This window comes from Actinia tenebrosa, unplaced genomic scaffold (genome assembly GCF_029948245.1).
Source record: "Actinia tenebrosa isolate PJP-AT-01 unplaced genomic scaffold, QUT_ActTen_1.0 PGA_scaffold9__36_contigs__length_13948895, whole genome shotgun sequence".
Taxonomy (NCBI): domain Eukaryota; kingdom Metazoa; phylum Cnidaria; class Anthozoa; order Actiniaria; family Actiniidae; genus Actinia; species Actinia tenebrosa.
The window spans coordinates 7,105,181-7,132,586 of NW_028292586.1; the positions used below are offsets into that span (position 1 = coordinate 7,105,181).

The 27,406-nt window shown below is 36.3% G+C and overlaps 6 protein-coding genes across 7 annotated transcripts; 3 read left to right on the plus strand and 3 right to left on the minus strand.

Moving 5' to 3' along the window:
* The first annotated feature begins 445 nt into the window (after positions 1 to 445).
* Positions 446 to 3,225, plus strand: LOC116308130 (uncharacterized). Its single transcript, XM_031718504.2, has 2 exons — positions 446 to 1,839; positions 2,623 to 3,225. Exons 1-2 carry the CDS (start codon positions 534 to 536, stop codon positions 2,847 to 2,849), a joined length of 1,533 nt encoding a protein of 510 aa, XP_031574364.2. The 5' UTR covers positions 446 to 533; the 3' UTR covers positions 2,850 to 3,225.
* On the minus strand, positions 3,012 to 14,618 carry LOC116308129 (outer dynein arm-docking complex subunit 3). The gene is made up of 12 exons (XM_031718503.2): positions 14,439 to 14,618; positions 14,088 to 14,209; positions 13,877 to 13,957; positions 13,287 to 13,466; positions 12,516 to 12,866; positions 12,403 to 12,439; positions 12,015 to 12,220; positions 5,135 to 5,193; positions 4,841 to 4,997; positions 4,066 to 4,221; positions 3,695 to 3,782; positions 3,012 to 3,377 (listed from the first exon to the last, which is right to left on the minus strand). The coding sequence occupies exons 1-12, from the start codon at positions 14,509 to 14,511 to the stop codon at positions 3,247 to 3,249; spliced, it is 1,641 nt and encodes a 546-aa protein (XP_031574363.1). The 5' UTR covers positions 14,512 to 14,618; the 3' UTR covers positions 3,012 to 3,246.
* On the plus strand, positions 6,102 to 8,381 carry LOC148904645 (uncharacterized). 2 transcript variants are annotated; one of them, XM_089025326.1, is made up of 4 exons: positions 6,102 to 6,402; positions 6,626 to 6,819; positions 6,927 to 7,087; positions 7,226 to 8,381. In XM_089025326.1, the coding sequence occupies exons 1-4, from the start codon at positions 6,384 to 6,386 to the stop codon at positions 8,379 to 8,381; spliced, it is 1,530 nt and encodes a 509-aa protein (XP_088881452.1). In that variant the 5' UTR covers positions 6,102 to 6,383. The 2 variants fall into 2 exon arrangements, with proteins under 2 accessions (XP_088881452.1, XP_088881453.1); XM_089025327.1 differs by having other exon boundaries at positions 6,629 to 6,819.
* On the minus strand, positions 8,390 to 11,737 carry LOC148904646 (uncharacterized). The gene is made up of 3 exons (XM_089025329.1): positions 10,653 to 11,737; positions 10,263 to 10,415; positions 8,390 to 10,105 (listed from the first exon to the last, which is right to left on the minus strand). The coding sequence occupies exons 1-3, from the start codon at positions 10,669 to 10,671 to the stop codon at positions 8,769 to 8,771; spliced, it is 1,509 nt and encodes a 502-aa protein (XP_088881455.1). The 5' UTR covers positions 10,672 to 11,737; the 3' UTR covers positions 8,390 to 8,768.
* A 6-nt stretch (positions 14,619 to 14,624) lies between the features above and the next one.
* LOC116308132 (DNA repair protein SWI5 homolog) lies at positions 14,625 to 25,522 on the plus strand. Its single transcript, XM_031718507.2, has 6 exons — positions 14,625 to 15,364; positions 15,931 to 15,967; positions 17,229 to 17,344; positions 17,804 to 17,895; positions 18,437 to 18,507; positions 23,658 to 25,522. Exons 1-5 carry the CDS (start codon positions 15,243 to 15,245, stop codon positions 18,499 to 18,501), a joined length of 432 nt encoding a protein of 143 aa, XP_031574367.2. The 5' UTR covers positions 14,625 to 15,242; the 3' UTR covers positions 18,502 to 18,507; positions 23,658 to 25,522.
* On the minus strand, positions 19,340 to 27,023 carry LOC116308131 (uncharacterized). The gene is made up of 9 exons (XM_031718505.2): positions 26,737 to 27,023; positions 25,600 to 25,675; positions 23,637 to 23,741; positions 22,983 to 23,053; positions 22,435 to 22,495; positions 21,968 to 22,026; positions 21,637 to 21,709; positions 20,951 to 21,104; positions 19,340 to 20,538 (listed from the first exon to the last, which is right to left on the minus strand). Exons 1-9 carry the CDS (start codon positions 26,920 to 26,922, stop codon positions 20,262 to 20,264), a joined length of 1,062 nt encoding a protein of 353 aa, XP_031574365.2. The 5' UTR covers positions 26,923 to 27,023; the 3' UTR covers positions 19,340 to 20,261.
* Between the last annotated feature and the right edge of the window lie 383 nt (positions 27,024 to 27,406).

Consider the following 27,406-nt stretch of genomic DNA (forward strand, 5'->3'; position numbering starts at 1 on the left):
TATTGTGGGGGGTGCAAGAGAACAACCTCAGAGGTTAAACAAGCTCTTGCACCCTTAAAACGAAAGTGAGTAATATTTACATATGTGTAAGGTGGAAGGAATCATATAGTATAGTACAGTAGTTTTCATAGTTAAACAACTAGAAATTTAATGAAATAAAATAAACGTACAGGAAAAAAACATTCAGTAGTTTGAAACAAGAGGTCATAACTACATTACAAACTCTTGATTTTGTAGAAGCATATATAATCGTTAGCTCCCCGGTTGCGTGACGACACTAATAGTGGCTGCTTAGGAAACCAGGTAGGAGACTAGACACAGGGCTAAGGTCATGACCACTGAAGTTCCTCCCTCACCTTCAATCTCCTAGCCTTACGTCCCGTTCGTGCAGCCGAACGTCTGGGCTGCAGGCAGGCTATCCTCTAGATGGGCTTCCTGTGGATTAAGGTCAAGTGTGCACTTATGGGGACTTATTTGCGAAGTTTTAAACATGTTAAATCAAGAAATTTTACTTTTTATCTGCAAGTCCCATAATGGAGATCATTCTACCTAAATTCTGCTTACTCTTTATGGTATTCTTTAATATCACCCCCCTTAACCACGGAAGAATCTTAGATGTTGTCGTATGGGATGACATTTGTACTTCAAAGGATTTGAGGTCCATCGAAATTCTTCTGAGCTCCGACCAAACTGAATGGTACTTCAACAGTGTTTCTCCCAGCACCTCGAACAATTCTGGTATAAGTCTCGGGAAAACTCATTACTGGACGACGAAATATGACCCGATTTCTTTCTCTGAAAAACCTATTTGGAACAGAATTCAACAACGGCTTGCTCAGGAGATTGGTGTTACAGCAGATTTTCTTCATGTTCGGGAAGTAAGTGCTGAAATTTCCGCACGTGGAGATAATACTTTAACTGCCAATTCTTGTTCTAAAACGGGATCCAGCCAAGAGGAGGGATTCGTAGTGGTAATTTTCGCTATGTTAAGAAAGTGGGATAAAAATTCGTACGGTGAGTTGGTCGTTTATGATGACGATGGTGAGATCTTGAAAAGCATTCATCCGAGGAATGGCAGGGTGGTTTTATTCGATTGTGGCTACAGTTATGTCATCAAGCCACCATCAATGGACTGTAAAGAAAGGTTTCATACTTTAACAATACGCGTTTTAATGTCAAGTAACACTTCAGTGGCAAAGCTGGAGTTCCCCCCACAGCCAACTCTAAAACAACGATACACCTCCTTCCGCAAGCTAATTGCATCACTCAATGATACATCTGATGTAACGGCTTTAGATGTTGAAAAGCATGTCACCAGACAATTTAAAACGACAAAAGGCCATCCAATTATTGTATTTGACGACATAATTCCGAAAAATTTACTTGATTTCTTTGCTGAGTTCATCAAAAATGGGAGTTATGGTAATGACCCCCCTTCACCAGATAGCACTGACAATGTTCAATGGATTTTGGCCCTTGAATCAGAGGCTGTAACTGAGTCTCCACTGTGGAAATACGTTCAAGCCATAGTAAAATATACATCTAAAAAAGATCATTTTTACCCTTATGACGTGGGATGTAATAATATTCGGAGTCATGATACCACAAAGATCCATCTTGATAGCGCACCAGACCAGGAAGAATATACCATCTTGATTTATCTGAATAAAAACTGGACAAATAATGATCTTGGAGAGACAATTTTCTTTAACTACGGGAGTGAGCAGCCTATGGTTAGGAATGAGATGGTGTTTGCTATTAAGCCAAAATATGGAAGAGTTGCAATATTCCATGGGACAATACCACACAGTGCAAGACCTCCAACACCATTATACCATGGTATGTATACTTGTATCTGTTCTCATATTTATTTATTTATTTATTTATAGTTCCCATATCTACTTCCCCCTTCCCACCCACACACAAACGAACCTTGCATTAACTTTTCACATAATTTCCAGTTATATTTACTACTTCTGTCAAAATGTTATGTACTTCTAGTAAAAAAAATATAACAAATTATAAAGCTAAATTGCTGCTGCAGTAGACTACTGGGCCCCGTTGTATGTAGGTTGGATAGTGCTATCCAATGGATAAATCCTTATCCAGTAGATAAACAATACTGTTATAATTTGTTTACTGGATAAAGATTTATTCTTCAGATAGCACTATCCATCCATCATTCAACCAGGCCCTGTATAGTTCCTCTAAGTACTCTAATTATTTATTTGATTGCTGATCAAAAGTTGTTACTTTTGTCTCTATCTGCAAAGAAAACCGTGGCATTTTTGACATGAAATAACAGATAACAGTATGTGTGTAAGGAGGGTAAAACACCATGCACCTGATGTTTGCAATCTCAGAAAAGGTTTATTTTTTGCTCTAATTTCCTTTCTCTTGAGAAATGAAAACTTTTTGGGGAGTTAAATATTTTTGTTTTAAAACCCGGGGCTTGGTTGTACAAAGGGTGGATTTATCCATTGGATAGTGCTATCTGCCCTTCGTACAACCAGGCCGAGGTAGGGATTTAGTACACTGGGGGTCTAATTATTAAGCACTGTCATAAAACATCAGTGCTTCGTAATTAATGTTAAAAACTATTAAAATATGTTCCTATAAAAGGTGCCAGATACACAATTGCAATCAAGATGGCTTCATCAAAAGCTGAAGCTTTCCAAAAAACTATCGAATTGGGCATTGAACCATTGGAAACATACCTTGAAAAGGCACAACCAGAAGAGAGGGAGGAAGTACGAAAAATTATAGCTGACATAAGAAATGGCAAGAAAAGTCAAGTTGAAATGGAACAGATTGTTGAAAAATATGAAAAAATGATAGAAGCAATGTAGTCTAGAATGATGTATTTTACAAAGTTGATAGCTGGCTGGATTCCTTTGGTCTGAAATGCCACACCCAGGAAGTTCGAAATGGCTAGCAGCAGAAAAAGTATTGCCCCTATGCAGAGTACATCGGGCTAGATTAAATAAAGGGAGTAAAATAACTAATTTGAATTGCATGTTCACATGTTTATTTAAAATACTGGTTTAAATTAAAGGTAAAGTCACTCCTTTCAAAAGACAGTGATTTCAATAGGTAGAATCGTTATTCAATTTATTAAGGACACTTAAAATGGTTAGTCATTACCAAAACGTTAAAACCTTGAGGACAATTGATATGTACACTTGATTACATAACTCATTAAAAAGGACGTCATGTAAGATCACATCTCTAATAGTCGTATTCATTTTACTGTTTTGTTTTTCTCTTTGATTTTCTTGCTTTATGTTTTTTGGTTTTCGAGTCTACGAGTTGTTGAGAGTATCTTTTGATTGCGTTTCTTGAAAGAACATCTTCATCTTCACCACTTTCTTCATCATCTATAATTGGAAAGAAAGAAAAATAACTCAAATTTTCTGAAGGTAATCATTAAGAGTGCTGAATTGTAGCTGTTTCCATAACCATGGGGAGAGGGTCCAAATAAAGTTTAAGGGAGATAATCAATAATTTTATTTTGACAAAGAAAGTTAATGTATGTGTTAATGTATTGGATTACCAGATCCACTTTTGATAAAACAACAATCCTGACTTTGTCTATTATAGAGTTTCAAATTTCATTTGATTTATGACCAATTCAATTTAAGGTGAACAGCGGTCATCAGTAGAGCTATCAGAGTATGACAATTTTTTTTCTTACCTTCATACGTTGTCATTCTTTCAGTGACCACAGGTAATTTGACACGGGTATTGTATTGAGGAAGCTTGCCCTCCATACTTGATCGGAACTATTGAAGAAGGAAAACTCAAATCATTAATTTACAGCTCCATCTAAATAATGTACTAAATATAAGTATAATTGATCTCACTTAATTAACTAATTTTAATGTTTATTTTTAATACTGACTGTATTATAAAGTGACCACTGGAAATTCCAGGTATAAACCTTTATTGCATTTTTTTCTGCAGTCCTTTATTCACTTTAACTGGCTCAGGCTTAATCAATTTTTTACCGCACAAATTACTGGCCCATATTAATGGTTTTGATATTAATGTCATAATTTTTCCTACCTCTAAGTCTTCCATCTCCTTCATAACATCTGCAATGTCTTTGCCACCCAACTCATCTGTTAGCTTCAAGAGTTTCTGTTCACATGTACCCAACAGATCAAGAATGTATTCATCAGAGGTTGGAGAGAGCTGAGCTTGAGGAACTTGGCCTTTAGGCTGTCAAAAAGTAAGGAGAAATAGAATTCTTTGGTTAACAACTGTATTCTTGCACAAGTAAAATACTACAGAACGATGAATCCCTTCCATTATACAGGTATTTATAGGCAAAGGATACGTGGCTTTCCTTTGATTGATTCTTTTAAGGCCGGTTTAGACTGTACAATTTTCGTCTACGACTATCGTATATGATACAGTCACGTATGTTGTAGGCGAGTTGTAGGCTTGATTTACATGCTACAACTCGAGTTGTAGGATGGCACGAGCGTGTTGTATACAATAGTTGTAGGCGAAAATCGTACCATGTAAACCAGCCTTTAGAAAGGCAAAATTTTGTTATTTTATGGGTTTCCTGTGGATTGTGATTGACTCGGGTTTGAGATCAGTTTGATTGGTTTAACTTATATAAGCTGTAATCAGTTCTGCACTGTAAGTTGATAGGCGATTAAACCCATCAAAACCAATTTCAAACCACAGGGAGCCAATCTCAAAGCACAACAGGAAACCCATAAAGAGCAAAGTTACCTTTTAAAAAAATCAATCAAAAGAAAGTTGGGTTTTCTGCATAAATTAGAGCTGACATTGCTGTCATGAATTATTAGTCCAGACTATTACTTACAGCTTTAAGATGTTGTAACTTATCAGCAAGATGCTCTATACCAGCCTTCACATTGACAAGTGTGCGACTGACATGAATCTGTCTCTTCTCGGACTCGCCACATTTTGCCAGCTCTTCTTCAAGACGTTGCTGGAATTCTTCTAGCATTCTTTGTCCACTGTAAAATAAATGTATAATATCATTTTATGTTAGGACTCTCTTCATTTCTTGCAACTCTGGTTTTTTGTAGACCCCTAAATCTATTCACAGTACAATCATGTACAAAAATGCACTTTTTATTCATAAAGAATTTACCTTGATAAACGTGCTTCTCCAGAATACTTCATTTCTTCATACTCAATTCTTTGTTTTTCCTAGCAAGTAGAAGTATAAAAACAAATTGAGATTCCTAATTAGAAGTCAAACAATTTCAGAGGTTAGAGTGCTCACACTAAATCCATGAAACAAATACTAATTTTTAGCACTAAATAGTGATAATTAAACAATAGGAAACAAAGGATTCTGTATGAAATTGTACTATTTAATGTTCACGGCTTTAGTGTGTGCACTCTAATTAACACTTATGCTTATTGATTTGATTATTGCTTCCCATACAAACTAAGTTTGAGGCGAGGCAGGGCACAAAATTAACTTTTAAACCCACTAGAAAACCTTGCTAGTCAGTTTTGTTCTCATAAGCAAAAATTTTTGCGATCAGTCAGGATGCTGTGAATAACAAGCTTTACTTGATGCAGGTTCTAAACTTTTCAAACTGTAACCGGCGGCAAGGCGCTCAGCTATGAATCAGATTGCAAGTGGTTTTGACAAAAGAATTTATTGAAAAATTCACACAACTTTACAATACATGAAAAAAAACGGGAACGAGATTACAGGATATCTCTAATGAAAACAAGAAAAATATTTACAATGAGATAAAATAAATTTGTAGCTTATCTAAATAGCTAAAAAGTTATGAATAAAATACAGTTTTGCTAGATATAAATAGAAACGGAAATACGTAAATTACGTCACAGGTAATTTGAATATTGCATACTGATTAGCAGTGTTTACAATACGCGAGTGAAAGGTAATTTGAATATTGCATACTGATTAGCAGTGTTTACAATACGCGAGTGAAAATTACTAGGTTGCAAAGTTTAATGTACAAGTCGGTAAACCGTTTAAAATGAACTAAACCAATGGAAAAAGCAATAGGAAAAATTGACTAGAGGTTAACTATGGCTTTAGGTAAGTATTTTAACCTTTGTTTATGACAAACTAAGAATAGGCCCTTTGCAGGATTAGGTCACGTGCTTGGTTACCGCGTAGCAACGCCATGTTGGGACGCAAGCGTCCCAAGCGCCATATTGAAATTATAGCGTGACGAAGCCATACTTGAAGTTTTATATTCAATTTATTTGCGATCTGTTCGAATCTGTTTTAGTATTAGTCAATTTTCTTAAAGTTATTAGTCTCTTGGATTGTTTTCTTCGAGTTTTTTGTTTATATTTCAAACATCAAGACGATTTTTTGACGTTTAAACCCGAAGTGAGCAGTGGACCGCATGGCGAACAATGGTCAAGGTAAGCAACCTTATTATTCATTCTTTATTTAGTGCTTTCTGTGTTCTTACTCAAGCATTGCTAGTAAGCTAATTCAGCTCAACACATTTCACAATGAGCTGGAGTACATGCCTGTTCTTCTTGTAAGGTTGTTGTTGTTGTTTTGACATTTTTTCTTGCGGTTGCTGTTGTCATTTAATCAGTATTATTTGTCTTATACGTGTATTTTTTTAACCCTGTTTAGCAGATGATTCTGGTCCAAGTTCCCCAGTACCTAAAAAGAAGTCCAGAGGTGGAAATTATCACTGTTGTGTCCCGATGTGTACAGGTGATAGTCGCTACGAAAGTTCGTTGTCATTTCACCGAATACCTAAAAACAAGGAAATGCAAAAGCAATGGATTATCAAAATAAGAAGGGACGTTGGCCCATATTTCAAGGTAAGTTAAGGCCTATCTTTACTGAAATGGAAATGCTCTTTATTAACTAACATTTTCTTTACTATGTTTTCAATGTAACTTAACTTACGCTTATGGTTTGTATGTAGATAACATCTAAGACCAGAGTTTGTGGCAAACATTTTAAAGAAGAAGACTTCCTCCCTATTGATAATTCAGGAAGACGGCGTCTTAAAGAAGGAATAGTCCCTACTGTATTTAACTGGGCAGTAACAATAAGCAGACGAAAGATTATAAGACAAGTTGAAAGGTATGTTATCATGCAAGTTGTTTATTTAAATGTAAATCTAAATATTTAATCTGCATTGGCCCATCCAGCAGATCAGTGGTATTCTGACATAGTTGATATTGTTTGCTGAAAAAACCGAAATCCTTCTTTGGTTTACAGTGGCACACAAACAGATGAGAGTGATGTGGAAGCTTTAGAAGATGATGATTCAAACCAACCTTATGAAGAAAACACAACCCAAGCCCCAAATATTTTTGATGAGCTCAGAGAGACAAAAGCACAGCTACTAGCCTTACAAGCTGAACTAGCAGCAGCAAGAAGAGATGCCAATGCTGCCCAGGAAGAAGTAAAGCAACAAAAAGAACAAGTTGCAGCAGAACTTGCCATCTACAAGTTCGGGTTAGAAAGATTCTCCACAGACAACGATGCTATTAAGTTCTACACTGGGTTTTGCACATACAAGCATTTGATATTTTTTTATAATTTTGCTAGGCCTTCTGCAGAAACAATGACATACTGTTATGCTACAGGTATATTACAAAATCGTCCGCATATGAGGGCGATGCAACTCATAGATGAGTTATTCATGTTTCTAGTTAGAATTAAATTAGGGCTATTTCAACAAGATCTTGCACATCGTTTTAATCTACATATGTCAACTGTGAGTAGGAAATTAACAACCTGGGCTAACTATTTGTATTTTCTGCTTGGTAATCAAATGATTTGGCCATCAAGAGCTGATGTGAATCTCAAGATGCCAGAGGAGTTTAAAAGGCTTTATCCTACAACACGTGTAATCCTTGATTGCACAGAAATATTTGTTGAGACACCATCATCTCTCCTTTTGCAGTCCCAGCTTTATTCTACGTATAAGAGTAACACAACACTTAAGGGTCTAATAGGTATTGCACCACATGGTGCAGTTACATTCGTTTCTTCTCTTTATACAGGGGCAATTTCTGATAAAGAGATCACAAGGTGTTCAGGTGTATTAGATTTGCTTGAGGATGGTGATTCTGTAATGGCAGATAAAGGATTTGATATCAAAGATTTGCTGAGGGACAGGGGTGCTCATCTGAACCTCCCTCCCTTTTTACAAGATAGAAGGCAATTTTCTGAAGCAGAAGTGCTAAATACAAAAACAATTGCTAAATTGCGAATACATGTTGAAAGGGCAATCAGAAGGATCAAAGAATACCATATCTTTGACTCGGATGTCCCATTGTCTATGATGGGCTCAGTTAATCAAATATATACAATTACCTGCTTATTAACAAATTTTCAGGGGCCCTTGATATTAAATGGAGACAAATAAAAACAACCTTCAACATGTACTTCTAATATTTGTTAATTACGCATGAGGAAAAATGGAAACTACAATGTATTTATACCACGTGCAGTACTTTGAAACTAGCTCACTGCACCAACCATGCATGAAATAGTTAATGAACATTTGAAGCCAGTTCTAATCTAACTGTATTCCATGGGGGTTTCAAAATCCTCATAGAGTTTCAAATGCAAAGGTGACATAATTTGAAAATATAGCTTAGTAACTTTACATTACGATTCTATGCATAGATGACTAAAAGCTAGTTCTGATATTCAGATTTTCAACTCTTTACAAATCCAAAAATTGAATAAAAATGGTCTAAAATGGAATAACATTGGTGTGATTAATTCTTGGTTATTGCCCTTAGTCATACTATGTTGCCTGTAAAAAATATTGAAAAAAAAACTTATCAACTTTATTTTTGCTTTCCCGGAAAAAGTCCTTGTCAAACAGGATTCTCTGACAAAAAAAAGTATTGTCATTCATGTAACTAAAGAAATCGCACCATTCAATGCCAGTAATTGCTAACTGACATTGCACTTGAAAATAATAGTCATGGTTCTTCTTCAGTGTTTTCTCACTTGTAAGTGGGTCAATGTCAACGTATCTAACATTTTTGAAATCTGTTTCTCCCTCTTTGACTACTTTTATTTCCAAGAGCCCAAATGGTTGTGATCCTTCAGCTGCAGCAGTGATATCGTAGACCTTGCGATCAGGACTACACCCAAGCCATGGGCTCTTTGGACAGATGACCAATCCACTGGGGTAGAGGTTGACCATCCCTGATTTGGCCTGATTTGCATAAATCATAGCTGCATGCGGTTCCAATTCAATACCCCTTCGCATAGGTGCAGTGACTACATGTCTTGATGGATTTAATTGCTTCACCAAATTCTCAAAGTTTGAGATACACTTTGCGCAAAGACCAAATTTACTTGCAGTAATTCGCTTGGAGCGCAACATCTGCCATAGATTACAAGCACTCTGTGTCACAGTTTTTTGCTCAATGTCAATGGCAACTGATTGAGTGACTGATAATGCCTCTAGTGCTGCCTGTTTGTCTTGAGTTAAGCAAAACTGGACATTATTATCGAAGTTTTCTCCTGCATTCTCCATTGGTAACCTGGGAAAGTCACTGGCAAGAAAGTCATTTATCACATACTCTTGAGAAAGCTTCTGCTGGTAAGACAGCACACTACCTTTGAAGACATTTCCATACCTTGTTGGAACTTGAGGTAAATTTGGTCTTAGCTCTTCTGTGGGAGCAATATCAACTGCCAGGGGTTGCGGTTCCAGACCAACAAAGTCACTCTTACAAAGAAAACCATAGAATGTTGAAGGTGAATACAAATTGCTTTTGATGAACTTTTTGTAATTGGCTCCCATTTTTGGCTTTTTAACCAGTAAGGACTGTACTTCTTTAGACTGGATCTGCCTTTCTCTTGGGATACTCCAACGCTGAGTCATACTTGTGCATGTCAGATCATCTGGCAGGGAGACCATTCCAAGGGTTTTACAATGAGCAATATAGAACAGTAGGCCTATTAGGTGGTGGCAGAAGCCATTAGCACCTGCAACACAGGAACATTTTCCATGAATGGCGTTGTTTTCCAGTCTCATGAAACACTCCAGAATGTGTGGTGGCTCGCTTTTTCTCATCGAGCGAAAGCACTTTGCTGTCACCTTGACTCTATTCACTGAATAGGTGACTGAAATAGAAGAAAAAAAGTTTTAGATTTAATAATCATATATCCCAGGTTAGTGCCAATAATAACTATATTAAAAAATTAGTATTATATCATGGTATCTTTTAAGATCACTTCTTTGATGGTACATATAACTAGATCAAACTTTGATTTTACATACCTTGGATGTTGTGTAGATATCCGGGCTCAGCAAAAAATTTGTAAGCTCTTGTGGTGCTTGTGCACCCAGACATGGTTTTCGCATATCTCTCAACCTCAGCAAAGGAAAAATCAGGAAAATTTCTCAGATCTTGAGTTGGAGTGTCCGTGGAAGCTGATAATAACACAAATAACCAAAGTTAATTCCAGCATACGTGTATATAAAAGACATGAAAGTAGAGTACATTAGACATCTGAAAAAAATTAATATGGAACATCGAACTTTATCGTTATTCATAGACAAACAGCATACTCGTTTCTCACCGAACGCTCAAATGATATAAGTCAAGATAAACAAAGGTTTCAGAACACAGAAAGCGCTAAATAAAGAATGAATAATAAGGTTGCTTACCTTGACCATTGTTCGCCATGCGGTCCACTGCTCACTTCGGGTTTAAACGTCAAAAAATCGTCTTGATGTTTGAAATATAAACAAAAAACTCGAAGAAAACAATCCAAGAGACTAATAACTTTAAGAAAATTGACTAATACTAAAACAGATTCGAACAGATCGCAAATAAATTGAATATAAAACTTCAAGTATGGCTTCGTCACGCTATAATTTCAATATGGCGCTTGGGACGCTTGCGTCCCAACATGGCGTTGCTACGCGGTAACCAAGCACGTGACCTAATCCTGCAAAGGGCCTATTACACGGTTTACTGAACACGCGGTCGCGACAATGACCTTGAGTGTAGAGTTTAAGTAGCGAACAAATTAAAGGTTGGAAAGAAAAGGTCTTTTATCCCGCAGTTAAGGCTATTTATCGTAGTAAAAAGGTTAAACAAGCGAGTAAGGCGGTAGCGATCCTATAGTAAACGTTTTAAAGAGTTTAAAAGACAAGATACACTCAGCGTGATTACTAAATTACTACTGCGTGAATTTGATAACTTTGTACTAAATTACGCGCTAATGCGACTAGCATTACAAAAACATGAAACGAATGCTTAACAAATATATAGATAATCTAAACTATAAAATATAATGACTAGTTAACGATATGAACATAGATTTGTCCTAAATCTATCCTAGGTAAAAGTGTAAAAGGCTGCAAAGATTCATACCTTTACATCGAAGAGAATTCCTTGTCTTGATATGTGAAAATATCCGTAGACAACGCAACGTCTTCAAGAACTTTTACTACACTGATTTAAGCTTAGTTTGGGCCTACTTTTATGGGAAAACCTGCATTCTTAAGACCTTACACATCCTACGCAATGTTGCACGCCCTAGGCGCAAACAGGATGTCCCAAACACGAACTTACGTAAACAAGCGCCAAACCTAGGCATGACTCACTGTAATGTAATTACGTACGGAAATTATTTCTTGCTTACGCATTTTCCACGCAAACAGTTAACTAAAGAATTACATTCCTATGTGTACACGAGGCATTCCTAATTAAAAATATAGATTTATGACTAAATGATTACTGTCCAAAATAGTGTCTTTTGACTCTGTCACAAAACCTTCAATTTCTAGACTGTGGTCATACTCGCAAAACTTAGCTAGTTAAATTTTTGTCACTCGCTAAATACAAAATTTCACCCGCATTTTGCAAGTTTGCGAGCGTTAATTTCGTGCCCTGTAAGGTATGTTTTCTTGCAGGTTACAGTTTGCAACGCTAATAAATCAAGATAAATTACGATGTCTGATCTTTGTTATGATGTGTCTCTAGATCATAACAGTTACTATGACAACAGCATCAGTATTTACCTTTTCCTCTTTAAGTCTGACAAGCATTTTTTCATTGTCAGACTTCAGCTGCATTAAGTGTTTCTGTGTGTCACCTTGAGCAAGGAATCTCTGTACAACCTCCTTGATGTCAGACACACCTGTGGCATCCTTGATCTTATTCATTGCTTCTTCGTACGTTGTTATCTTACGCTCCTGCTCCTCACCAGATAATGCTGCCCTTTGATCTAGAAAAATCAATATATTTATTAAGTTACTTTATGTTCATGCGCTTGGAATTTTTTTAAAGCATAAAGATGTCATTATGTTTTTCTTAGGACAGTATTTGGATGGTGAATCTACTAAGCCTTCAAGGTCTGATTAAGTGAATTTATTATTTTAAATGTGATTCATGGCTACATTAACTTACCATTCAGATCATCTTGTTGTAGTGAAGTTCTTTGAAGCTGAACAACAAAGATAGCAAGTTAGTAAACAAAATTGTTTATTGCCATGCCGATAGGATAAATGCATGTATCTCACCCTCTTTTCAACTTTCTCGGCTTGTTCTTTCTTCTCTTCAGCCTGCTTCTTGTACTCAGCCAAAGCAGCTTCCCTTTCTTTCTTGGCTTCATAAACCGACTGCTCAAGCTTAGCCAGCTCTGCCTTTGCAGCTTCTCTAGCTAGCTGAGCATCATTATTACTGGCTTTCAGTTCTTCCAGTTCATCCATGGCTGCTTTTAGCTCTGCTTCCTTTTGGTCAAGCTTATTTGGCCAAGACAAACACTCTTCTTTTAGGCATTCGAAGATTTGGTCATATGTTGTTCTGATCCTCTTTGCTTCACTCAACTTGAGATTCATTTTATCAAGGCTGTTTTCCACCATGCGAAGTTTCTAAAAATACATAATGCAAATAGAATAAAGAATAATTCAATATTGCAAGTTATTAATATATTTTTTGAAAGGCAAAATTCTAGCATGGATGGATTGTACTGTTAATGCAGCGTCTCGCACTGCTGTGGACATGGGTTTGATCTCTATGCAGACACAATAATATGTAAGTAAAATTGTGTGTTTGGACTGTGCTTTTAGTGCTATTTTTTTGTTTTGTTTTGTTTTTCTTTTTTTGATCTCTCGAAGTTTTCATCCCTTTAAAAACAATTGACTTCTAAATTCAAATTTGATCATAGAATGAGGATTACTGACTTTAGTTCTACTCTGACTAATAAAACAATTTTATATCAGACAGCAAACTTTTTCTAGAAGACGGCATATTTCTAAGTGAGAGTTAAGTCCTAAAGCTTTATGCTTTACCTGAGCATCAGCTGATTCACCAGCATCTGTATTCACAGCTTCCTCGGCATCCTTTACCATCTGGTCATACTCTGTTTGGAGCTCAAATAGCTTCTTCTCTTTAGTGGTCCTTGTATGTTTAAGAGCATTAAGTTTCTTTATACCTTCACATACTTGCTGGTCAAGCTTGCTGATTGCAGCCTGGGTTAGAGAGCAATAAATGAATATGCTTTAAAAATTATTTATGTTTTATTATATAGATATCATTAAAATTTGGAAAGATGTGCAATTTACAATCTATAAAAATGCAGTACAATCTACATGCATTTTATGTACATGCATGCATTTACACATTTACTTTATGTATATGCATATATGTAAAGAAAGTAGATTTTGTATGACTTTGAAAAACTTAAGGTATACAGACATGTAACTGCTGTGACTATGACGATGACATTTCCAAGCATTTTTAGGAATCTTCCAACTTGCCATTGGCTAAACCATTATCATCAATTCTGTACCATGGTTGAACCTTGTGTCTTGCCTTTTAACAATGACACAAAAACTACTTTGTTATGATTATATGAATTTTAAACCATATTTTGACTTACTCTTCCAGACATTCCACGCATGGCACAGTGTCTCTGAGGATCTCTTGCCTTAAAAGCATCATCAATAACTTTTTCGTCTCCCTTTAAGAAAAGTAAATGTAAAAAGTGAGGTCGATGTAATAAAGCTTACAAATTTGAATCCTTTCAAATAATATAAAATTTATGTACATCACAAAAATAATTTATAATAGTACCTCTTTAAGATACTTACCGCTTTTTTCTTGGCCAAGTCCAGCCTCAAATCCTTGTTTTTTTTTCTAAGTTTCTGTATGTTTTCTTTGTTTTTCTTCATAGTCCATTGTGAGCTCTCGTAGTAGGCCTTTCTGTCGCCATCTGTAAACAAATAAACCATCCATCACTAACACTCATCACAGTCTACTAGTGTTATTCTCATTTCCAAAAAATCATGGCAAAAATCATCAAAATGAATTCGAATATGCTTTACAAATATACTGACATAAGATTTTAAGAGTTTTCCGTATTCAATACAGCATAATTTAAACATTTAACATGGTAAACTTCTTAAATAAAAAGCTAGAATTTCCGAAATAAGTTATCTTACCCAACAAGGCAAGTTTTCGACGAAGTTCGTCGATTTCATCAGTAATTCGGGTTGTACCACCTTCGTGCAACATCTTGCAGTATACTTATATCTCTCTTTTTTTAATTTTAGTGAGAAATTTTATATTTTTCTTTCCACTTTGAAAGATTCCCTCAAAATACTTCTCTCTTCAAGATGGAGTTCTATTTTAACTGCTTGATAGTTACCATAGTAACATAGCAAATCCAAACAACTATCACGCCTGACAGTACTAGGGATACCGCTGAACGTGGCTGCTTCAGGCTGCATTATTAAAACAAACATTATGATTGGTTGAGCATTCAAAATTTTGCCCAATGAGAGAACGTCTATCTTTAATCCCACTGCGTCATGATTAGAGTCTTCTTTCAAAACAACTTGCGATTGGTTCAAATTCAAGAGTTTTGTCCAATCAAAGGGAGTGTTTTATTAAAGTCAAATTCACGCGGTAAATTTGTTGGGGGAACGATTCCAGAAACTTTTTCCTTCATTCAACAAATATACTCCGACTGAAAAAATAACGTTAAATTTACTCCTAATTTTTGAGCCATACGTATGTAGTATCCACTTGTTGCGGAGAATCATTTTGAGTCGCGCCTTTTGGTTTCTAAACATCAGAATTAGGAATTATTTGCTTTACTAGAAGGTTTAAACCGAAAGCTGCCATCTTTTGTGGGCCAAGCTGAAGAAAAATATTGCTAAATTTGCGTTTATTCAGTACTAAATTTTAAAATATGCTCTTTATCACTGGAAAAAGAGTGGTGACTCTTAAAAGCTGTCTTTAAAATGACGGATTCTCGTGCGAGAAGTAGTACAAATCAGCAGTCAAGTCCTGAAGAGAGTGGTGCTAGTGCTTCACCAAGAAGTCCACATGTTAGGTTATTGAGAACACCAAGGTCTGGCATGAGGTATGTCGATATTACAAAGCTTTTTGTAGGAAATTTCCTTTATCTTCCATGCTTTTTGCTCCATATCTACTAGATTTCAAGCCTCAGCCACCCTACTTTTGGTCTCATGCATTTTAGTCCACTAGAGTTTTACAATGTCGTCTGCATGCTGTGTTTGTCCTGTATCTTTCTATGGATGTCCATTTATAGTTAATTTATATGATAGGGTATACATTCCTAGCAGTATAGACCCCTTGCATGTGACGTCAAAGCAGCTCCATCTGGGGGACAAAACAAAAGATTTCCAATCTCCTGAGAAGTGGAACCTATTGTTTTGTCTCCCAGATTGAGCTGCATTCCAAAGTGCTGCAAGGGGTCTATAGACCCTTGCACTGAGTCCTTAGAGGATTTGTTCTAGGGGACATAACAAAGGTTTTTTGTTTGCATAAGAAAGATATTGTTTTGTCCCCAGAACAAATTCTCTTGGGACTCAGTCAAGGGGTCTATACTCCTAATGTCCTTCTCATTGTATATAGTGCACAGCTCAGCTGTTAGTTTAACTAACATTTATTGAATCTATTTTGCAGGACAAGCACAAAGTTGAGACAGGCTTTCAAGTCCCCAGTGAGTAAGATTCTCCCCAATGATTCTCATTATTCAGTTGCTTGTGCATTCTGGCATGAAACAGCAAAACATTTTAATTTTATAATGCCCTAAAACAAATGGTAGTATGAACTGAATCAGTGGATATTTCCTAAAAAATAACCCCACATTATGCACCAGTCATTTGACACATCCTGCACCCCCCCCCCCCCCCCCCCCCCCCCGAGGCATACCTGGGGGCATAGCAGGGATTTCACCCCATTTTCACATGCATTTGGTTCCCTGGTGGTCGAGGAAAGCGCTTCAATTCACAGCTTTGGCTGCATCCCAGGGACTGACTGGGGACTGCACTTTTCTGTTTTGGGGACTGGGACAGAGTGAGCTCCTCATGTGAGTTTACGTAGTCATAATGGATGAGACAAAGACGATAAGATTTTGGGTTGTCCTTCACGAATTTTCAAGGTGTGATCCTATTGGAGGGCATGCATGTGTAGAACAATAGAAAACAATGACCTTTCCCCAACCCTGCCCCTAAACCTAACCAATCACAGGGGACGTTGCAAATTTGTGAAGCCAAACAGAAGATTTTCATCGCATCTAATAATTATGTTTTTCTAAGCCATCGATGGGAAAATGGCTTTTCATTCTATTCTATGATAGAGAAAAAGACAGAAAAAGAAAAAGACAAACAAAAAAGGAAGCAAATAAGGTGTTACTACATGGAATAAATATTGAACACTTAAATCTATTTCTTTGTTGGTGAACACATTTCTGCTGCAAAAGATATGAAATATCCAGTTAACATTAAAATAAACTGCTCAAAAGATGACGCGGGGACTTCACTTTTATTTTCTTCCCCGTGGGGCGGGGCTTTCATAACCTTTCACTGAGGGAAAAAGTGAAGTCCCAGGGTATGCCTCAGGGGGGGTGCGGGGATGTCAAATGACTGGTGCATTAGGATGTTTGCATGATGGCATCATTTGACTCTCATTACCAAGATGCTTAACAGATTTTCTTTTTTATTTCAATTTGTATTCCCTCATGAGAATAGGAAGACAATGGGTGCTAATTAACTGAACAAGAGAAAGACAGTGTGCAAGGGAGTCTGGTAGTAGAGGTCAATGATGCCATCATGCAATTCCCTATTCCCAGAATGTAATGCACAGCAAATTCAACCTGGCCAGTTTATCACATGACCCAATGTGAAATACACAAGTTATTAATGATCCAAGTAATTAAAATGCAATTGCATTGAGATTTTCTTTTTCTATTTAATCTTAAGTTCCGACCAAAACAAACTGAATCTTCACCACTTCCTCTGACTCCTGAAGAAGAAAAGAAATCCATAAAAGAGAAGATAAAATCTATAGACGAAGAAATTGCTGAATTGCAAAAAGAGTAAGCAAAAACTCTGAAATTACAATTAATTGTATTCTGGATTTTAACTGGGTATTGTAGTATAAGTATATTATTTTGAGATTGAACAGGGACCACGGAGGAGAGAGGCTAGGAGGTCTATAGAAGGGGTTTCATTAAGTTAGAAAGGATAGAAGGTCATGAAATAGCTGGCGAGTATAATTGAACATTTCACAAATTGCTAAGCTATTAATGGTAGTTTAAGCCGGAGAATTTATATTTATATTTTTTATGTTATATTTGCTTCATGGTCCTTGTTGAATGATATATGCGTATGTTTTTGACCAGACATTATTTTATCTTTAGGTATGAATGGTAGTTTAAGCCAGAGAATTTATATTTTCCAATCTGACCCACCCCTCCCACCCACATTCTAGGGTGCGTCATGGTCCTTGTTGAATGATGTGTAATGACCTGACATTTTATTTTTTTAATCTTTAGGTATGATGTTAGTGAACTACAAGATCACATAGACAAACTACATGAATACAATGATATCAAAGATGCTGGTCAACTTATTCTTGGCAGACTAGGTAAGAACTGTGTAATGTGCCTGTAATTGCAGCAATGCTAAAAGTAATGGCTGCTCAAAGGCCTAGGGTAAACGTCGAACTTTCCTTGCTCCGAACTTAATTACATCAAAAAATGCCGCTTCATTATCACCTGATATCCATTGTTTTTAATGAGTTCAGTGCATGGAAAGTTCGACGTTTGCCCTAGGCCTAAACTGCTGCTTAACTGAGTTTCTAGTACGTTACTTATCCGCATGTGGCAATGTCATCCATGGTAAAGAATATGGGTCGAAGAGGCATTTGGCATTTGCACATGGAAAGACATTTTTTAGCCATTTTGTAGTCTCTACAAAGTAATGCTATGCTAGGGATCTTCTGTAATAACAGTATTGATCAAACTTTATTTATAAGCTGCGAAGGAAGTATTAAGCATTCTTAATATTAGAAGTTTTGAAATTACTAACTTATGCATCAAATTTCTCCCTCGTCAGTAATTATCAAATCTTTATCCCAGTTTTCCAATTATTCCTGTGATTCATTTATTATCTCATTTAATCTTTAGCTGAAATAAAAGGAAAAACAACAAAGCAAATGTATGAGGAGTTTGGTCTTGATATCAATGATTGATGCAGGGTAAGTTAATATATAACTGTGTATTCAGTAATGATGAAAAGGTAAATTATGCACCGTGAAAAGATGAAAAAACTTACTGAGGTTTTGGATGCTAGTCCTTCATCACAGTTAAAGAGGACTGTGTAATACAATCATTGTATACACTTATTTCAATAAAGTTAGTCACCTGAAAAGTTATAAAGCTGAGGCCGACCAGGATTATGGGTAGATTCATTTTACACGTTCAACCGCTTGATAGCTGTTCATGGACTTGCGAATCTCAGGCCCGTAGCTAGGATTTTTGTTAGGGGGGTGCTAATTTACAAAAAGTGGACCAACCATATACTTTATTTTTTAAAGTCCCATAGGATGCATAGGACGCATAGGTATAGATAAATTATTAAAGTAAAATTGAATTTTTTTTTTTTTTTTTACTTAGTTTTACGTGAAAATATCACTCAGCCAAAATCTCACTTGCTTAAAAAGCAGACCTTTAGCTCGCGTGGGGAGGGGGAGTGCGAACGCACCCCCTGCACCCCCCCTAGCTATGGGCCTGGAATCTTTTACAGGTTACAGTCTCACCTCTTCTGAGCATCATCGAGCTGCAGTTTGTATTAAAAAAGCTTTGTATATATATGCTTTTTTGATATGAAAAGTTTCCCATGATGCACAGTGATCTCAGCTTTACTTTTCAACTTTATTGAAATAAGTGTATAATCGTTTTTATTTGTTTGCTAATTTGTTTTTTGTACCAGCCTGATTTCTCTCTGTCTTGATATTTGTTTATTGGGCTGGATGTTTGTTTGTTGACCCACATTGAAGTGAGAAGCCTCTGAGCAGAATAATTCAAATGCATTTTGTTTAACTTTAATTCAGTCAAAATACATTCTTTTTGGCACTCGTTGCTTGTCAAAGCCCCACATTGAAAGCATAAAAGGTCAAGTATCACCTTTACAGTTAATATCACCAAGAAGACTTCAAATGTACTTTTTTAAACTTTAATTCAGTCAAAATTCATTCTTTTAGGCACTATTTGCTTGTCTAAATTAAAAATAAATTCTTGGATCACTAATTTTATTCAAACCTCAAATCAATCCATTTAATAAATAATAACAGTTAGATTGAAATAGTATTGTATACAATGTCTTTTTTAAAAAATAGTTATTATAAAGGATCTATTAGTTATGTATTATGCCTCTGGCTAAGTTCTATTACAATTATTTTGATAGACAGGATAATTGACTTGTGAATAGACAACTTGTTGAGTTTTCTTAATTCAGTATCATTGTTTGAAGAGTAAAAGATCTGTCATTTCATTTTCAAGAAATTGAAATTTTTATTCCAAGTTTTCTCGCTGGCACATAGTTAGGTAAAAGATGTTATTGACTTTCCAGTCTCAGGGCTAAAAATACTGTTTAGTAATGGCTGGTCAAACTTAGGTCAGGATGGCTGGCCAAATTATATCTTACATCATTCCTGACTCAATCATACTGGTCAAAACGACCAGTGAGGCAAAGTTTTACTAGACAAGTTCAAATTCTGGCCACACATTGTCCCTTGAACAGCTGTTTTTTTTAAGCCCTGAGGTAAGTCACCCAAAGCCTTGAAATAAAATGGTCAATATAAACATGGAAGGATCGATCTTTTACTATTGAACATATTTTAATAAAAATAGTGAAACTCATTAACAATCACATTCTAAATTTTTTTGACAATATTTACTTAGTATTTAGTTATTAACACCACAAACTACCTTAAATTACACTTTCACCAACTCAAAAAGCACCATGTTTAATGCGGGCATGAAGGCCCCACTCAGGATGAATGCTAAAGTGCCTTCCAATTGGCTTATGAGGCTGAGTAAACATGGAACTATTATTGGGCACTCCGTCAGAGTAGTTATACACTGGTAAATGATGCCATGTCTGGTACTCCCAACGCACCCTAGTGGGTAACCTGTGCTTGGCTAGGTGGTAGTAAGAATGGTGACCCAAGTTTGGTTCTCTTTTGGGGTTGTAGGCATGCTTACCTCTGATAACAATACTGTCTCCTCTGTTAAGGAAAAAATAAGTTTGTTACTCAGCAGTTGTTATTGAATACTCACAGAACTTTTTGAACCATTTCTTGTGTTTTCATTGTGTTTTTACTTAATCAAAAAAATTGTAGTTAGATCTTTCTGAGATAACAACCTGACAGATTCCTGCATTATTTAAAATATCAAAATCAAGTGAGGCAACTTGAATCTTGGAATACAGAGTAGAAGCAAGTGTTCTAACACTATGCACTTATAACTAAGAGGTATAGTTTTGAAAATCAGGTTTAAAAATAATATTGCCAGTTAATGGACAATGCCTAGCCAGGAACATTGACGGGTTGAATGTTGATTACCTAGTCCAATATGGCCAGTCATTGTTCTAACCACTGACAAGGCATAACTTTTAGCCCTAAGAATTTGCTGCCTTACCTAGCAAGGGTTTGAAGTGCTTCATCAATCCTCTTGCCGTCACAGTACTGACAGTTGTTACCAGTATGGGTGTGGTATCTCTGTGAAGGATCTTTAAGAAACTCTGCCTTTGCGCCAGCCAAAGTGGAAAAGAATTTGAGAGCTACTTCACGTTCTAAAATGAAAATAAATAAGACTGTGAACACAGTCGTATTTCATAATAATTATGTGAGGTGATAGATATTCAGTGGTCTGTCTTCTCATAGTGTATTGGGTGATTACTCCCTACGAGCTTGGTGTTGTATGTTAGTTCAGTTGTTTGTTGGTTCTCTCCTGTGCTTCAAGGGTTTTCTGGGTTCTCCGGTTTTCCTCCCTCCACAAAAACCAACTCCTAAATTCCAATTCAATCTTGGGCTTTCACCTAGCATGGATCTGAGGGTTCTGTTCGTGATTGTCCCACTCTGTGATTACAGAGAAAACTGATAGATTAAAAGAAAGCAATATGTTTGTACAAGGACCGCGGACCACCCTAAAAAATGGGAAAAACTGGAGCTAAAACTGAAAAATATAAAAGTATGGGAAAATGTGGGGGTTAAGATTGGAAAATATAAGACTAGTATGTATGGGAAAAGTGTGAGGGGGGGAGGGGGGTGACTATAGCACCCCCAGCCTTCCTGTCTCCTTGGTTCCTGCTATGTAGTACTTACCCTTATCAGTAGCAGTAACCAACCATTTGTCAACAGCATCCATTACATTAGAGCTTATTGCTTTCTGGGAAAGCTGAAAAAATGAATTGGTGTAAATTTGTTCACAAGTTCTATGAAATGACTTTCAAATACTCTAACAATCTTGTACAAAATGAAATATTACAAGCACAAGTGTTTAAAAAGTATGAATGTCCAATTGTGTGCCTCTCGTTTTCAACTGTCTTCCCCTCCCCCCTTCCTATCCAGTGTCGGAGGGCCAGTAGAAACCAAAAAAAAATGGCCAACATTGATTTGGAGGGAAAGAGGTATTTTTACTTCTAACTTAACTTACAGAAGTTCTTCCAGCACCTTTATCAGCCTCATTCAGAATCTTCCTGATGACTTTGCGTCCTACAATTGTTGAAAAGAAATAATGTTATAAAATAACTGTTATAAATCTTGCATTCTGATTGGTTAAGAGTGCGTGCTTTATGATAGTGCACAGCACACATGTGCCCTTTACATTTTATAAAAGAAATTAAAAACTTGCTTGCTGTGCTGTGTGCAGTCATAAAGCACTTGGGGATTGGCAGAAAACTCAAGAAGTGTCCAGAAGCACTCCACTACGTGTCGTGCTTCTTCTAATTCTGCCAGTCCCTGTGTGTTTTTTAACTGCACACAGCACATGCGCACGTTTTCTATTTCTTCATCATTATGAAACTTTAGTCCATTGGATGCCTTAAAAAATAGATGACCTGTTCATTATTTAGAACTATAGTGTATTTATTAACCAAAAATCCTTCAAATTACTGCCATTACCTTGTGGGGACATGGCTTCTTCCTTTTCTAGCCCTTCTAAAACATCCCCTTCTGTAGTCAACTGTTAAAAAATAAAAACAGAAGTACAATGAACGGAAGAGCAGCAAGAAAAGGAACCTACAAAACATTTGTAAAACCTCTGGATTATAAATGAAATGCTTGTTTTGTGTTGTCATATAAAATTGTTTAATACCGGCAACACTTGTTACGGAAGACACCATTGGGAACATCACTTGGTGTCCATTCAATAGCTAGGAAGCATCACAATAAATCCAAAGCTAATACTCCATTTTACAGTTCCATACAAACTACAGTTTATCATGCGCTGTAACTCCAGCCTCTGCTAGGAACTATTATTCGTGGTCACTGAATGGAACAGTAAAAAGGAGTATTCTGATCATCTCTTTGAGAGTATTTTGCACCAGGAATTTTGCGACTGTCCAAAATAAGCAAGGCGTCTGTAATATGGGGGTGTCTGCGAGGCGAGAGTTGACTGTATACTGGAAGCGATAACTCTAGCTATACGTTTCACTGGTAAATCCATTTACCTTCGGCAAGTTTGGTTTGGGTTGCTCCATTACAGATTTTCTCGAGGAAGCAACTGAACTGAGTCGAGGCACTGAAACAAATAATTAGGCATTGGTATAAAAACAAATTTATTAAGATCAATGTTTTTCATATATTAAATATGCTACCTTATATTAAAAATATATATGCTACCTTATGCAAAAATCTCAACTCTTTAAATACCATAATGCAAATGCACTCCTAATCATGTATGTAATATATACAGTGTGAGTGGCCGTGTTGTATCCGATATACAAACTTGAGGCATAGCCAAGAGTTTGTATATTGGATACAACACGGACACGAATACTGTATATTACTTATCAAATGTCTAGGTTAGTTCCTTTGTGTTTCGCTAAAATTTTCAAGATAAAAGTGAATCTGGCCAAGAAAATCCATCTTAAGGTTTATGCAAATGAACAGGATTCTGTATCTGATTTACAAAACTCTTCACGGTCATGATTTCTGTTGTGTTTTCCTCATAAATTATTAATGAGTTTAATAAGTATCTCTAATAACTTAATTTAGTGTGCATATCACTCACCATCACTCGTTTCTACATTTTGCATATCCACAAGTTAAAAAGGGAATAATAGGCCTTCATTTGCTACCATTTTCCCTAGTGTATTACTCACAGTGTTCTGTTTTATTCACAGGCTTGTGCAGGCTACCAGCAGATCTCAAGCTCATGCCAGAAAATCTTGAACTAAGCTTCTTCCTTTCATCTTGATAAGATAATACTGTAAGAGAAATAAGAAATATTAAGTATTATTAGTGGTCGAGATTCATGATATCAAAATAATGCCATTACAGTGTGACTGCATAAACCAAGGCCACCCAAACAAATCAAATTCACAAATCATGTTTTTGCTGAATATGACTGGATGGCATCAGTTTAGCATCTTGATCAGAGTTTAAACTGTTTCTTATTCACTCCTGATCATACAGTCACAAGGGTCACACATGTACAAAGTATTATGTCTTTAAAAGAAAAAATTTGTGCAGATCATATTGTTTAAATACTCTATCGTGATTGGCTAATTTGTATGGAATTTTGTCTGGGTTGCCTTGGTTAGTGTATTTGCACTGTAATATGATGTGATAAAGCATTGAGACGTTTGGAGATTTATTTGTCAGTGGAAGTTCGGGTTGGGGTACAAGCATTCTAATAACATTTACAATATTATCTATTAATAATTTTGTAGATAATTTTTTGTTTGGATATTTTTGTGTTGGGAAAAGAAGTTACTAGTGGGGTACAGCCTAGGGGACACTTGGGCTGTTTTTGATTAAGTATGTTTCAACAGAATTCAGCAACTACAAATAATTATTGTTGAAATTTATCTAAAATGCAAGCTACTAAGACAGACACCTCAAAAAAGGTTTTAATTTCATCATAGAAATATATTTTGTCACCTATCATCTAGCCTGCGTAGCAGCCCAAATTGGGAAATTTTGGGCCGTTATGCAGGCTACATATCATCGGGAATGCTTATGAGCTGAAAAGTATCTGCTGATAATTTGTTATGGGATAGGGAGATTTACTTGACCCGTGATACAAGTTTGTATAATTAGTGACTAAGAGTAAAAGTAAAACAACAGAAAGCAATGGAATAAGTGTCGCAATGTCTACTGTATTATGCTTTTTTTCATGGGCCAAGTAAAATTACTTTAAAGTAAGGCCTGCTTGCACAAATGTTATGTGCAATATAATAAATACAGGCAGATATGTTGTAAATCAAAATAACTCTTAATGGAGGTTAATATTTATTAGCAGAGTGCATAATGTACAAAATAATAGCTCCAACCAGTAATCACAAGTTGCCTTCAGTGACTAGAGTCATATAATTGAATTATGCTTCTCAAACTACATGATCGTATGAATGGAGTTATTTTTGGTTATAATAGGGTGTATGATAAGAAAGAAGTTTTTATGTGTATGAGAATATATGAAATATATATATTTGTACTGCAGTTGTAATGTATCAAATTGAGCTGATCCTCGCAGTATATGAAACAACTTATGCAAGGAATCTCCAGGGCACAGGTTCAAATCCCGTTCAAGACTTCCCAATTTTTCTGAGTCTTTCAATTTGCAGCTGCATAAATTGCTTCATATACAGCGAGGATCAGCTCAATTTGATATATAAAGAAGTGTTTTTTTTGATCACCTTACCCCATGGCCCTATCGCCAGAAATAAGAAGCAAAGAAAAAACTAACCTAGGATTTATAGTAATGGTTTATTTTAATGCTGCACTCATTTTCAGTAACATGCACAGAATCGTAGATTAGCTGTCGCAACAAAGTAGTTGGTAGAGGAAGTCAAGACAATAGGTATGTGCCCATGAAATAATAACAGTATCCTTTCCATGTTGAGGTAACATGTTAATTGACATTCAACTGGATGGGCCAAATTGGAAACCACCCATTCTTGCACCCAGGTGTCTGGGTACGAGAATGGAAACCAACCCTTTTTTGCTGTATTTTTTACTGGCATATTAAAATTTTCTAAACATTTGATATGACAGCCATGACAATATCTGTCGCCAATATTTAAAATGACGGCCAGCTTTAGGATGTCATAGTAATTAACCTACCAGAGGCCGGTGTCTTGGGTACTGGAGCAGCAGGTCTGGTAACTAGTCTTGTCGGCACACGCCATCCCATAAAACTCTAAAACAAAAAATGGAAATTTCAGAAATCCATATCTTTTTACTCAAGTATTTGATAGTGTTAGAGCACTTTTCATGTAATAATTATGTATAATGTGACCCAAACCATCATGGCCTGACTGATAGAAAGGCATCATATAGTGTCCTTTTTAGACATTGTTTATTCTCGTTATTGTCAAATGCTAAAGGGGGTGGCTAGCCACGCACCTCACCCCCTCCCCCACCCCTCTCGGATACTCCCTTGCCAAAGACATAGCACATTTTCACTCTCTCTAGAGTTATAAAGTGCTCTGTTACAGTGATATGAATCGAATCGCAGGAAAGCCAGAAAATCAAAACAATGTGAAAAATATTTATAAAAAGCACCAAAAAGTCTATCCCTTGAGTTACAAAGATTGATCAATAATAATGACACCTGCCATGTAAGATTTACGTATTACCGTCGTTTACATTACTACATGGCCACCCCAGACCCAAATCAAGTGGTGTAGTTTGCAATAGACTACCTGTCAATCATTCATGTTGACGCCATTTATACACGTTTGGATCAGTGAGTTGGCTTTTCTATCAAACTTTCCTCAGTCAGATATCACGAAGGAAAGTTCCGAAAGCAATTGCAAAGATTGTTTCAGTATATTCAAGTAGGATGAGGTGTTTGATTGACGGCAGTCTATTGCAAACTACACGACGCGATTTGTCTCTGGGGTGGCCGCGTAGTAATGCAAACGGCGTTAATGCGATTTACCTATCATTCGCACCACCTTTTCAATGACACACACCACTTTCATAGCTATATCAATAGTGGTTTTCAACGCAGTTTTCTTTCAATTATTATCTCGTTTGAAATATAAGAAGTTCTCGGATATTCTATTCAAGTATTAAACTCCTTGAAATCCAATTTATAAACGTAAAAATATAATTAGAGGTACAATAAATTTGCGTAATTCCTTTAGTGTAAACAAACAAAACAGTGGACTGTAAAATTTTGAATGTCTTGTCCTTGGAAGTTCTTAATCATTTGAATCGTGGAACAAGAAGCGTTAGGTGAGTTAGCAGTCTTACCGGTGTTGATTTATCACTTAAAGAAGATCCAACCCGATCGGCTGGCTCGCCTGCGGTCTTCTGTTTTTCTGCATCCTTCGGGAACACATGCGAAGCCTCTTGCTTGTATTTAATCTTAATCGAGCGCAGAAAACCTGGAGGTAGACTATCAGTCCTCGAGTCGCCGATCAGATCTATTAGGTCCATAGCTAATATTAAATCAGCATGGGTTTTCTATCAAACGCTCTTTTAAAGGATTATTTATTACTGTGTTTTACTCGTTATTGGATCATGTCGAATTCTTTTAGTGTGGTTAAAAGGCCATCCCGTTGCTATGGGGAACGATAAGCCTCGGTTTGGAGCGGCACCTTTATGGCATTTATGATGTACAACTTTAAAATGGCAAAAAAACTTTTTTTTTTAATATTAAGAAAATTATGTCAAAAATAAAAGGGCAGGAAAAAAGTCATTGAAATGAAAGAAAGCAGAAAAGCAGCCCTCAAAATTCGCACATGACCAAGACGTGACGATCAATTTGCACGTCTCATAAAATATTCAAACATTACGAATGGTCTCAGAAGCAGTAAATGTACTAATATTTTAAGAAACAATATAACATTTTTAATAGACACGTTTCGACGTATCTAACGTCATCTTCAATACATTTTACAAGTAAGTAAGAGAATTGGCT